Here is a 12,890-nt window from a genome sequence, read left to right on the forward strand (position 1 = left end):
GGAACCTACCATTATAACACGATAATTAACCATCAATTTCACCTTCTGTTACAGTTTTGCATCATCTGAGTCAGGTCCGACTCATTCATCTTCATTGCTACCACAGTTGGGACCGAGTGGGGAAAGTTACTGCATTAATTAGTTAATTGGTATAATAGAAATATCTCATGTCGAGATTTTATATTTAATTTGCATGGAAACAATAAGTTTCTCATAACCAAAAACCAAGGTGGTCGAATTTCCCAGTCTGGAGTCTATATCTAGCTTCCCCTGTTCCCAGCCTAAGCTCAAACCCCCCATTTTCTTTTTCTATCATTGTCACTCTGCAACAATGACAAAGACTATAATTTGTGTTCCATAATTCAAGATAGATTCAATAATTACAAAGAAAGAGTGTGTCTATGGCAAGTACGATAAGGTTGTGCTTGTAGAAAATAACGTCTCAAATTCATTCCAATTTCCAACACTCAAGTGGGAGGTCTAAATAGAACTTGTAATACAAGCCGACGAAAGTGAGTCAATAAAATTTATAGAAGAATTCAGGGGACTACAGAGGTCGACACTACTGAATTTAAGGAGTCTTCTAGTATTCGACATGATAGGAGAAGTTATGCAATGCAATAAATTCGTCATCAGTAGGATGCATGGAGGGTCATTATGGCTAGACAAGGAATACCCAATCCATGCTATTGAAATTCATACATTCATAGGTTTTTCTACTGCTAGCATGGGTGGATTAACTACTTTTCAAAATGATTCCATGCGGGAGAATAAAATAGGCGATAACTATTATAATAGGTATGGTACCCAATGAGGAGGAAAGGATGCTATAATAGAGCCAATTAATAAACAAAACATCAAATTTTCCTATTACACAAGTTTTTGGAAACTCATGTGGCATTTTTTGGGAGGTGAGTCCATGTTCGACACCATCTTAGCTGCGAAGGCTTATGTGCAAGGAGCACAGTTGAATTGGTGTAACGTTCTACTACAGGAAATTTTTTATGCTTGTGAAGATGTGTCTAAAAGGGTTATTCACTTTATTTATGGATATATCATTGTCAAATTAGCTAGGTGGAAATGGTTCCCACCTGAGGGTTGAGAGATGACAAATGTTATTGAATACGATCCACTTGCTCTCAGGTATGTACCATGGTGGACCCCCGGGGACCCTAGCAATAAAGAAATCAATGAGGCATCCTTTGTTGGACGGTATAAGAAGATGTTGGAAGTCACTAAGGCCACACCAAGAATCTTGAAGTCTCTCCTTGATGACTACTCATAGCATATTTGGTTCGGCATTAGCCATGGCAGCGCATAGATATGACCTAAGTACGTCCATCCCAACACATTTCAGATGCAGGCCCAAATGTTTATGTTAGTTGAAGAAGCCTTCCATATCGGAGTCTCTTCCTAGCAGAGGATTGTTGGAAAAGACCGAGAGGGGAGACATATATACTTGCTTGGAGGAATGGTGCCCCAACCACTACCACGAGAAACCCCTACAACATCAAGGAAGTAGTTGGCTAAGGAGACACTGAACCAGATCATCAATAGGCTCGAGATGTAGATACAATACTTACAGGAAACTATGGTGAATCTTGGTGCCTTAGCAAATCCATTTTGCACTTTTTCGAAATTTCACAGTTTAAGGTTGCCTGTTTCTTTGACTTGTAGCCCTCTTGTTACTTCGATTCCTATAGTGGCCCCCCACTCTTAGTTGGAACCTACAATTCTAAATCCTCAACCTATTACCACCAAGCCATCATCCGGGCCTAAGAAAAGACTAAGACCACATCCACCCTAGTCATTGATCTCACAGATGAGGAACCCCATTTGCACACCACCACACCCATCATCGAGGAAAATCTACCTTCCACTTCCACCACATCACCACAGTCACACAATCCATCACCTCATACAACCTCCACATCCTCCACAATTTCAGACATCCTGCCATCTGGAACTCTGTGCGGTACAAAAATGGAAATGGAGGTCAACTTTATTATCCAATCAATTACCAAAAATAAAAATGGGACACTTATAGCCCACATTGCAAACACAGAGACCATTCAAACGTATATGTTGTCTTTGTTACTTGAATTAGGTCTGATCATGGTTAGTGGGCAGATTGCTTCCCCTCCCCTTCCAACCACATTCTACACATTTCCCCTACACTTTGATCCCAACTCGTCATCACCACCACATCCGACCCCGACCTGTATTGATCCACATACAACTGAACCCTCACAGAGAGAGACATTTCCCCGAAAGAAATATAAGAAATCAGTTTCCAGTGGGAAATAGTTGCATATTCAGTTCCTTGTACCTTCCACAATGAAGCCCAATGACCTATAAGGTTGTACCTCATTCCAATTGTTCACTTTCATTAAATTGCTTGCACACCAAGAAAATGAGTTGCACTATGTTCTAGCTATTGAACACAAGCAGCAGCAACATAAGATTCTTGCCCTTACGGTAGAACGAGACCATCTCCTCCAAGAGAAACATACTCTCCATGGTCAGCTCGACAAAATTACTGAAAAAATCAAGGATCTATGGCCCTTAGTTGCAGACATAGTCGTAGATGCCCGGGAATATTCTTGGCCTGCACTCTTCTTGAATGTTGTGTCCACATCAAAGCATCCTCCACTAACCTTTTCTTAACCAACCAATAACTTAAGTGAAGTATTTTTTCCACTCAGACGACCCTACCGGATCCTGCCACCTAGTATGCTTCTCAAATTGAGCATAAAATAGCAGAAGTGGCTGTTCTAAAAGCCTCTCTCATCTAGGCTGCAAAGGAAGCTCGGGGACTCTCAGAGCAACTGCACAACTGGTTAGGATTCTTGTCTAGGAAAAATCAACTTGTCTACCCTCTACACCACCATGTTAATAATCTATTTAACCAAACTATGGGTACCAAAGAAAATACACGATGGAAGCAGATTTTGGCATAGGTGGATGCCCTAAAGACCCAGATATAGAAAATTGAAGATGATTCAAGCAAGGCCAAGCATATCCTTCATGAAATTAAGCCTCCAGAACATGCCCACTTGGATACATTGCAACAAATAAGCAAAGAAAGAAAAATGCAGTGGAGTAATCTCCCCAGGACGTGTTCTACTAATCCAAATTTCAAACTCATGACGCAGTTCCTCAACCAAGCACGCACTCTTAGAGGCTCATGGTAGACGACCCTCAATGCATACATGTAGTTTAGAAATGTATCCATTGAGTGCGTCTTAGAGTTGGTTCCTTCATTAGAGGGAACCAGTCAAGAAGGAACAACACAAAAAGAAGCACCAATAACATCGGTTGAACCACCAACACCTACAAATGATTGAATTGGGGATGAGTCAATGGACTTTGGTCGGGGCCTATTTGGCCCTTCATTTTGGGTTGCAAAACATTCTGGAGGTTGATCACATTTTGAACAGAGGTTATCATTGGGAAGTCGCGGAGGAGACATATGGAGAAGAAGAATGGACCCACCAAAAACCAATAGTTGCGGAAGGATGGGTAGAGAAACTGTTGGGACTCATAAATGTCATATTTTCATCCACCTTTTTCTTCACTATTCCTTACATTTCATCATCCCATTAACCTTTTATCATATCATTTTCATACGCACATTTGGGTTTCACCTTCTTATTTTCCATTTTATTCATTTTTGTATTACAAGTGAATTTATGATTAAATATTAGAAAATATACATATTTTTATATATATCTCAAGAATATGTGAGTTTTGTGATGTGTAGGAAATATGTGAAGAATTGATTCCAAGAGACTTATCCATATCTCCTCCACCATATTAAGGAGATAATTATGCAAGCCTATTCCTAAGGAGAAAATCATGGAGGATTTGGTTGGCATATCTTATCCATATCTCCTCCACCATATTAAGGAGATAATTATGCAAGGAGAAAATCATGGAGGATTTGGTTGGCATATCTTATCCAAGATATGTGAGAGATTTGTGGGGGATTCAAAGGGATCATATTTTGTAATAATGGGAAAGTAGTTAAAAATGCTTGAGAGATTTGTGGGATCATATCTTATAATAATGGTAAATTAGTTAAAAATGCTTGAGAGATTTGTGGGATCATATCTTGTAATAATGGGAAATTAGTTGAGAGTGCTAGATATGTAATTATGAGAAGGTTATCTTCCTCATGTATATAAGAGAGTGCTCTCTCTTCATTTTAAGGAGGAATAATGGAAAGGAATTCCTAGTTTTTCATTTTTATGCTTTCATGATTTGTAACTTGGTTCTTGTAATATAATTTGACATAGTTTTATTGTTGTGAGCTCACATATGTTGTTTGTCATTCAATTCTTCACATGTTGCATTGCTTTTCCCTTTATGCAATTTCCTGCTTTCATAGTTAATGTTTCAATGCCTTCTTAGATTAATTTAATTCCAGTAATTTAGATTAAATTAGTTCCACTTCAGTCCTACATATATAGTGCATGTGTCTCGTAAGTCTACGGACCTTGGATTGACAAATTAAATAGTTGGGCAAGTACTACAACAGAATTAAACGAACACATTTTCACCCAACATTTTGGTGCCGTTGCCGGGGAGGCACGATGGATTGAAGTTTAGTTTGATTTTTCATGCAAGTATGTTTAGACATGTTCCTAACTCCGAGGTGTTAAGGCGGTAAGACGTGGGGAACAGCCTACGCATCGCATTCAAGATACCGTAACGGGCTCGACCTCTTATGGATCAGGGCATGTAGGGTGTGTTTACATTTATGCAAGTGTGAATTTCAATTTCTGCAGGTGTGTTTGATTTTCACAACTGTGAAGAGTGTTTGATGAATTCATGGTTCATTGTTGTAATTGAAGCATTCAATTACTCAATTAATGAGCAATCCTTGTAAGAGGGTTTAATTGAGTATTGAATTCAAGATTATTTCTCTGGTCCTTTTGTTTTTAATTCAATTTTTAGTGTGCTGAGTTTTTTTGTTTTTAGAATCTCTTTCAACATGGTTTAACAATGAGTGTCAGCTTGGAACTACTCACTCAAATCCTTGCAGAAGTCGGAATCTCCTCTTCCCTGGAAAAGGAGATCTTGACAAGAATTAAAGGTTCAACTACTCCCCAAGAAACAAATGAAGATTCAACATCTGAAGAATCCTACGTATTTGATGGCGAACAATCATTCAAACAGGAGATCGAGGAAGAAGAACAGCAGATCGGAGCAGAAGAAAAGGAGTTACAATATGATCTAGGTGAGAGAAACTGTGCCTATCAAAGCTTTATCGAACAATGGTTCCAGGTAAGTACTAGATTAGATTCATCTTTTTATTTTTTAGTTGATTTACAGTTACAGCAACTAGACTCATCCACTCTTGAATATTTTCATCCATCATTTAAAGAATTGCTACTGAATCTATTGTTGTTACTGCTACGTGAGTGGCTTCATTGGAAGTTTAATTACACGTAACTAATTTGTAAATTTTAATTAGTATAGAGTAGGTAGGCTTTCAGTTTTAGTTTTTGCTTTCATTTTCAGATTTGCTTTTACCTAGAATAAGTATGCTCTCCCCCTGCGTCTTTATACGATCTCGAGGATCAGAAAATAGGGATGATTTAGACTAATTTCAAGAATAAATTCATGTTTTGCAATATGCTTCATCACCAACATCTTTCGATATGCAAATTATTATGTCCATTTGTTAAAAAAAAAAAAAAAAAAAAAATTAAGAGAAAGTTTAGTTTCTTTCTCAACTTTAGTTTTTCATTAATTAAATAATAATAATAATAATAATAATAATAATAATAATAAATAAAAAATAATAATAATAAAAAAAATTAATTTTAACAACTAACCATTTTTGTTTTTAAAGATAGGATTACCATTTTTATTTTTCAAAGATAGGATTAATTCCATTTTCGTAGTTTAAAAAAAAAAAAAAAAAATAAATGAAAATTTTCGATTCATGCAAGCATTCTGCAAAATAAACATCTGAACTGGAGGAAAACGTTTTTGTCGATCTGTCTGAGTAAACCAAATCTAATGTAGTGGGATTGAGTCGGCTGCTTCCTTCCATTACATGTTTGGAGGAGGAGGGAGATGGCGTCTCAACAGATAATTGTATTTGATGCATGGATCCACGAAGTAGAGGAGGCGATGTGGTTAGCAGAGGACATTGAATCACGTATTAGGGAGCGAGGTTCTTTTCAGGCAGTTGGAGGGGATCCCAACTCTGTCCTGATAGGAGCCCGGCGTAAGCTCATGCTCTTGGCTACCAAGCTCGACCGCTTGGAATCTCTTCTTCAGAATCCGCCTGCCAAACCCGTCCTGAGTGTGAAGGATTTACACAGCCGCAAAGATATGATACTTGACATGCAACAACAGACAAAGCAAATGGAAATCAGCCTATCCACCTCACAGAGCCTTCAAAAGACAGATGTACAAGATGTAAATGCTAATTTACTGGTGGTAGATAAAGAGAAACCTACTAATCCTGATAATCACGACATCAGTTATTTGGAAGGTCAAGTTGTAAAAGACAAGGAGCTTTTATCTTCCAAAGTAACTGAGAATAAGAGCAAGCATATGGCGTCAGCTGCTGAGGAGAAAATCAACTTGGATATTCCACTTCTGGATGATGTAGATAAAGCGAATGATTCCCTTCACGCAGTCATCTAAACAGGGTCTTGATGAACCATGATTCCCTCTTAGACCGTTAGGAATTTAGGCAAACGATTTCTGGGTTATGTAATATATTCTGTTGTGGAAAAAACCCATGTCTTCGTTTGTCTAGATTTGTCCTGGTTTGATTACAAACTGCTTTTCAAAACTGACGTTTTTAAGGGGTTGCGTTCTGCAAATGTTGCCATCCACTATGAGGCAGTGGGAGTAATTGGGTTTGCACTTTAATAATTCTTGTTTGCTGCATTTTTCCCCTCGGTTTAATATCTATTTTTTAAATAGTTGTTATGAAAGTTGATAGGTTGCAGGCCCGAGAAACCACAACGCACTACCTCTTGCAGGCTCGAGACTGTCGATTCAGTGACACCATTCTGACGACCTTGGCACGCCCGGCGCTAGCAAAACAACGATGGGAGCTTGAGCTCACGCATTTATGAAGTCACTGTGTGCATCCAAACTGCAGCTAAATTACTCGCTCACCTCCATTCTTGACTTGCTGGACTTGCTGGATCACATTTGGTGCATGGACAGATGGAACCAACCAGTAATACACATCTGCGTTTTCACATACGTATGCAATGGGTTTTATATCAGAAGATTTATGGTGAGCGTTGAATTAAAATGTACAGTTTTGTTTTTAATTAATAAATAAAAACACATCAATTAAAAACTTTTGTTTTTTTTTAATTTGTTATCTATTAAAAAAAAAAAAACATTTCATATATTTTCTTTTTTTTTATTGTTTAAGTCAACACCAAACATACATGCTAAAATAAAATCTTCATTTTAATTTTGTTCAAACATACAAATAACAATTTGCTGTTTAAAAGAAAAAAAAAATTGCCCTCATTCATTCATAAACTCACTACTTGTTCCCTAACAAATGCAATGCCTTTTCAAATGTTTTAAATCCATTTTCCTGCAAACCAATAAAAACATTTTGAAAAAGTATTGCACAATCAATGAGTACATTGCATGGGGACATGCAATATTTCTAGTTGGGGGAAAATAAAAGTATGTTGGATTTTTTGTGAATTTGTGGGCAAAAGTTAGGATGCATATACTAACAAGTGAGATGAGCTTGGTGTTATGTGTAGGACAACGAGAAGTTTATGCAGAAAGCTCAACATTACGATGCGACACCTTTTTCATCCACAATTAGAGTTATTTCGGAAAATAATTAAAAAATGGCCATTTTATAAATTCTTGAAAATGAGCTAATTTGTTTTTGAGTCACTTCATACAGGAATGATTGATGGAGATGGCACACAAAGGTGACAATTTTTATGCAGGAATGGTGTTAAGAGTTGAAGACAATCTAATGCAAAAGTGATTTTTTGAAATCACAATGAAACATGCATCATTGGACGCTTGAAGGAACTAATTCTTCACTGCACATATCACGACATTTTCCACTACACAAAAATCATTTTGCGTCATGACTACTCACCTTCTTCCTTCCAAACGCCTAGACCATCCTTATGTTGCAGCCCATCTTCCATTTCCTTATCTTTCACGACTTCATGCACACCTATTTTTCTGAATTGCATACATCCCTTTATCCTTTTCAGTTTATTTTTTCCTTCTAGTTTGCCTTCTGAATAAAACTCATTCCCTTTCCATGATTACATTGCCTTGATTTCCTAGCCATGTTCATCCACACTGCTTGTCTGTGAGTTCTTTCCATCTATAGTCCTACCACATATTTTTGTACAAACTCGCGTTGACTGATGTGGGATTCCTTAAGGCCCACCTTTCAACAAGTCTTACCCCATCGACATCAGCACCTTATCTGGGAAATAGACTAGAGTTCCTTTTGAGTACCTAGAGGCTTGCATGCCTTAATGGCAAGTTCTCTCGCTGACGATCATGGGAATACATCAATGTCCCTTGATCTTCAGATTTTGCAAGTAGCTCGACCTCGACACATCCATTCGCACTTCGCAAGATGTACTCCGGTACCTTGGCACTCATTGACATCAATGGTGAGTTGCCTCGCATTGGTTAACGGCATACATCAATGGCTGGTAATCCAATGATTTCTATTCATGCTCGACATTGACACATTCATTCACATGTTTAGAATTGTACCATCGGGTTTGTACCGGGTGAAGACTATACACTTTTCATGACTCCCTCAGCGGTTAAAGCAGCATGCATTCTGATCTATGAGAGTACCACAGTTCCACTTTCAACATTTATCTTTTCCATGATTCAGCATTAGCAGTTCAGATTCCTTCATTTCCCAGGATCCAGTTACATCAGTCACATTTTCCTGATCCAGTAGCAGCAGTAGCTACATTCCTATTGCATAGTTCATCATTCTTGGGTAAGTAGAGGTATGTTGTTTTCTAATCTTTAATCATGCAATTCCTTATATGCTAACTTGAATATTTTGGAAAATTCCCTCACCATGCTACATTTCCTTTCATGAGCCATGTCAAGTTGCATGCGGACATGCAACCAATTCAATTGAGGGGGGGGAGAACTATATTCACTACATATTCACTACCATGATTCCATTTTCACTCCATTTTTCTCATTTACCATTCACCAACATTTATTTCCCAATGATACTTTGTTGCACTTTGCTTCATACGCAATATTGGCATGCTTCATGAATATTACAAAAAGGCTTTCTTATGCACATTATGATTTCTAGTGAGTGTTTACATTATTATTGAAGAAAAGAGAACAAAAAATGAAATGAATGTTGTTAACACAAGAACCAACATTCTTTGTATTCATGGTTGTCACACAAGAACCAACCATAAGAAAATGTAAATTGTTACTCATGTCTTTCACATATCCTGGAAACATTCATTATTAAAAGACATCATCATGTAAAGCCAAAGTTCAAGATGCCAAATGTTCTTAAAGAGACCCATGCATGGTTGCATGAGGACATGCAACAAGTTTAGTTGGGGAGGATGTTGGGACTCATAAATGTCATATTTTCATCCACCTTTTTCTTCACTATTCCTTACATTTCATCATCCCATTAACCTTTTATTATATCATTTTCATACGTACATTTGGGTTTCACCTTCTTATTTTCCAATTTATTCATTTTTGTATTACAAGTGAATTTATGATTAAATATTAGAAAATATACATATTTTTATATATATCTCAAGAATATGTGAGTTTTGTGATGTGTAAGAAATATGTGAAGAATTGATTCCAAGAGACTTATCCATATCTCCTCCACCATATTAAGGAGATAATTATGAAAGCCTATTCCTAAGGAGAAAATCATGGAGGATTTGGTTGGCATATCTTATCCATATCTCCTCCACCATATTAAGGAGATAATTATGCAAGGAGAAAATCATGGAGGATTTGCTTGGCATATCTTATCCAAGATATGTGAGAGATATGTGGGGGATTCAAAGGGATCATATTTTGTAATAATGGGAAAGTAGTTAAAAATGCTTGAGAGATTTGTGGGATCATATCTTATAATAATGGGAAAGTAGTTAAAAATGCTTGAGAGATTTGTGGGATCATATCTTGTAATAATGGGAAATTAGTTGAGAGTGCTAGATATGTAATTATGAGAAGGTTATCTTCCTCATGTATATAAGAGAGTGCTCTCTCTTCATTTTAAGGAGGAATAATGGAAAGGAATTCTTAGTTTTTCACTTTTATGCTTTCATGATTTGTAACTTGGTTCTTGTAATATAATTTGACATAGTTTTATTGTTGTGAGCTCACATATGTTGTTTGTCATTCAATTCTTCACATGTTGCATTACTTTTCCCTTTATGCAATTTCCGTCTTTCGTAGTTAATGTTTCAATGCTTTCTTAGATTAATTTAATTCCGGTAATTTAGATTAAATTAGTTCCACTTCAGTCCTGGATATATAGTGCATGTGTCCCGTAAGTCTACGGACCTCGGATTGACAAATTAAATAGTTGGGCAAGTACTACAACAAAATTAAACGAACACATTTTCACCCAACAGAAACCCAAACTTAAGCAGTCACAACCAAGGTGAGAGGAACATTGACAGCTGAGGAAGCAAATGTAAATGAGAAATAGAGGCAACCGAAAGAGGAAAAAGGTAGAGCATATGAGGGAGAAGTAGTAGTCCAGGTGAGCCCAAGGTTTAAGAAGGTCGAGGGGAAAGTTGTGAGGAGGGAGAGATAGAGAGTATACTAAAATGTTGTTTCAGAGTCGTTAGAGCCCACTCTATTCCTTATTATCTTGTTTATGTATTTCTCTATCATGTTAGTTTTCATGTTATGTTTATGAGGCCTTCAGGCCAGATGAAATGTTGTAATGTTGTGGGATTTAATAGAATAATAGATAACAAGGATACATGAGTACCTATGTGTATGTATTTATGTTTCTTTTTCAAAATTTAAATGTGTTTGTACCTATGTGATATTACTTCTCTATGTGTGATTTATTTGTTATGGTTGGGTCTATAACTGTTATAGTTTAGAGTTTATTGGCTATTGATAAACTCCGTGTGGTTCATTCCTACATCAAATTCTAGTCCCTTAACTAAGTTCACAACATGCCGTGAAAATGCCAGTGTTGTACTAGACTACGACATAACCTTTGTTGCCCCATGTGCCTGAAACTGGGGTCTCAACCCATACATTGTTTTTTTGCTAATAGTTTGCTTCTATTGGCCTAAGTTATTCAGTTATGTCCATGCACAAGTGAAAGCCTGTAAAAACAACCAAAGTTTTGGTAAAAATAGAAGCTAACACTCATGCCTTTGATCCCTATTTTTGTAGATGAGCCATTTAGGCAGTGGGGCCAAGATTTTATTGGAGAAATACATTTACCATCTAGTGGAAATCACAAATGGATACTCAAAGTGACAGATTACTTCATTAAGTGGATAGAGGCCATTCCTTCTATAGATGCAACCAATATAGTGGTTATTAAGCTTATGGGGGAGAATATTCTAGCTAGATTCGATTGTCCAAGAAAAATAGTTAGTAACAATGTAGAAGTGTTTAAATATTCCAAGTTTGTTAGCTTTTGTCAGAAATATAAGATTATCGTGGGGCATTCCATTACTTATTACCCATAGGGGAATGGATTAGTAGAATCATCTAACAAGACCTTAGTCAGAATCCTTAAGAATACCATAGCACAAAATCAGAAGAATTGGGATTCTCAACTTAATTTTACATTGTGGCTAATAAAGTCACTACTAAGAGGTCAACTAGTAAATTCCCATTCGAGTTAGTATTGGAACTGTTGTAGTATTCCCTAATCAATTGGCCATGCCAGTGGAAAAATTCATCCAGGATGTAAAAGAGGAGCCTAATCCCTTGTTCAGGAGGATAAATCAGTTGGTTGAATCACAAGAGAGTAGAGAGCAAGTAACTAAAAATTTGATCAAGTACGATGATAAGATGAAAGGTCTATTTTATAGGAAATCTAAAGACATACTTTTTCAGCCATGTGATCGCATGCTCATATGGGATGACCAGAGATAGGATAAGGGAAAACATGGAAAATTTGATCCCATATGGTTTTGGCCTTTCAAGGTAGATGAAGCTAAAGAGAACAATACATTTTTGTTGGAGAATCTTAATGGTGAGGTGTTTGAGCTACCTGTAAATGGGGAACATCTCAAGCACTACTTTCACAATCAAAGAATTTTACTTTTTCCCATTGTAAATATTGTTCATTGTTGTATCATTGTAAATACTTGTGTGTTTATTTTGCTTCCAATTGTGTATATAAATGCTTAATTTAACCCTATGCTCAAGTTCCAGACACTAATCTACAAGTTCTTTGTGGACTTCTTACAAGGACCTGTCCCTAATAGGATCCGGTGTTGTGACCTATATGCTCTCCTAAAATAGTTGATTTGCAAATAATTTAGGTCTATAAATCAAAAGGATAGAAATGAATGTGAAGGCAAGACCTTGGAGAAATGTAGAGAACCTAGGAAAAATAAAAAGGGGTAAAAGATAAATATAATAGGCCCCACCTCGCATCATCTTCATAAAATCTAATCAATGAGTAGCTATGGGGTGGATCTTCATCTGTCCTAAGTCTGTGCTATCCCAGAAGAATTTTGGCAGGGTAATTAACATGACAGAAAGGATGACACTAGCGCCTGGAATGGTCAAATTCATCCATGTGGGTGTGGACAATAAATAGCCAAGGTCAACTACGGGGGGTCTAACTCCACTCCTAACCTACTTTAGCCACCCCACTAGAGAATCGGGACGACACCTGCCAA

At 37.0% G+C, this 12,890-nt stretch overlaps 1 protein-coding gene across 1 annotated transcript; it reads left to right on the plus strand.

The window, feature by feature from the left end:
- Window positions 1–6,087: 6,087 nt before the first annotated feature.
- On the plus strand, window positions 6,088–6,666 carry LOC149158332 (syntaxin-52-like). Its single transcript, XM_089433950.1, has one exon. It carries the CDS (start codon window positions 6,088–6,090, stop codon window positions 6,664–6,666), a length of 579 nt encoding a protein of 192 aa, XP_089290076.1.
- Window positions 6,667–12,890: the final 6,224 nt, after the last annotated feature.

This window comes from Pinus tabuliformis, chromosome 5_2 (genome assembly GCF_031772625.1).
Source record: "Pinus tabuliformis cultivar Carrire ecotype Pingquan chromosome 5_2, CPIR1, whole genome shotgun sequence".
NCBI classification, from domain to species: Eukaryota; Viridiplantae; Streptophyta; class Pinopsida; order Pinales; family Pinaceae; genus Pinus; species Pinus tabuliformis.

Excerpts from the sequence above, each read along its gene's own strand:
- LOC149158332 (XM_089433950.1), top strand. The coding sequence starts at position 6,088 with ATGGCGTCTCAACAGATAATTGTATTTGATGCATGGATCCACGAAGTA.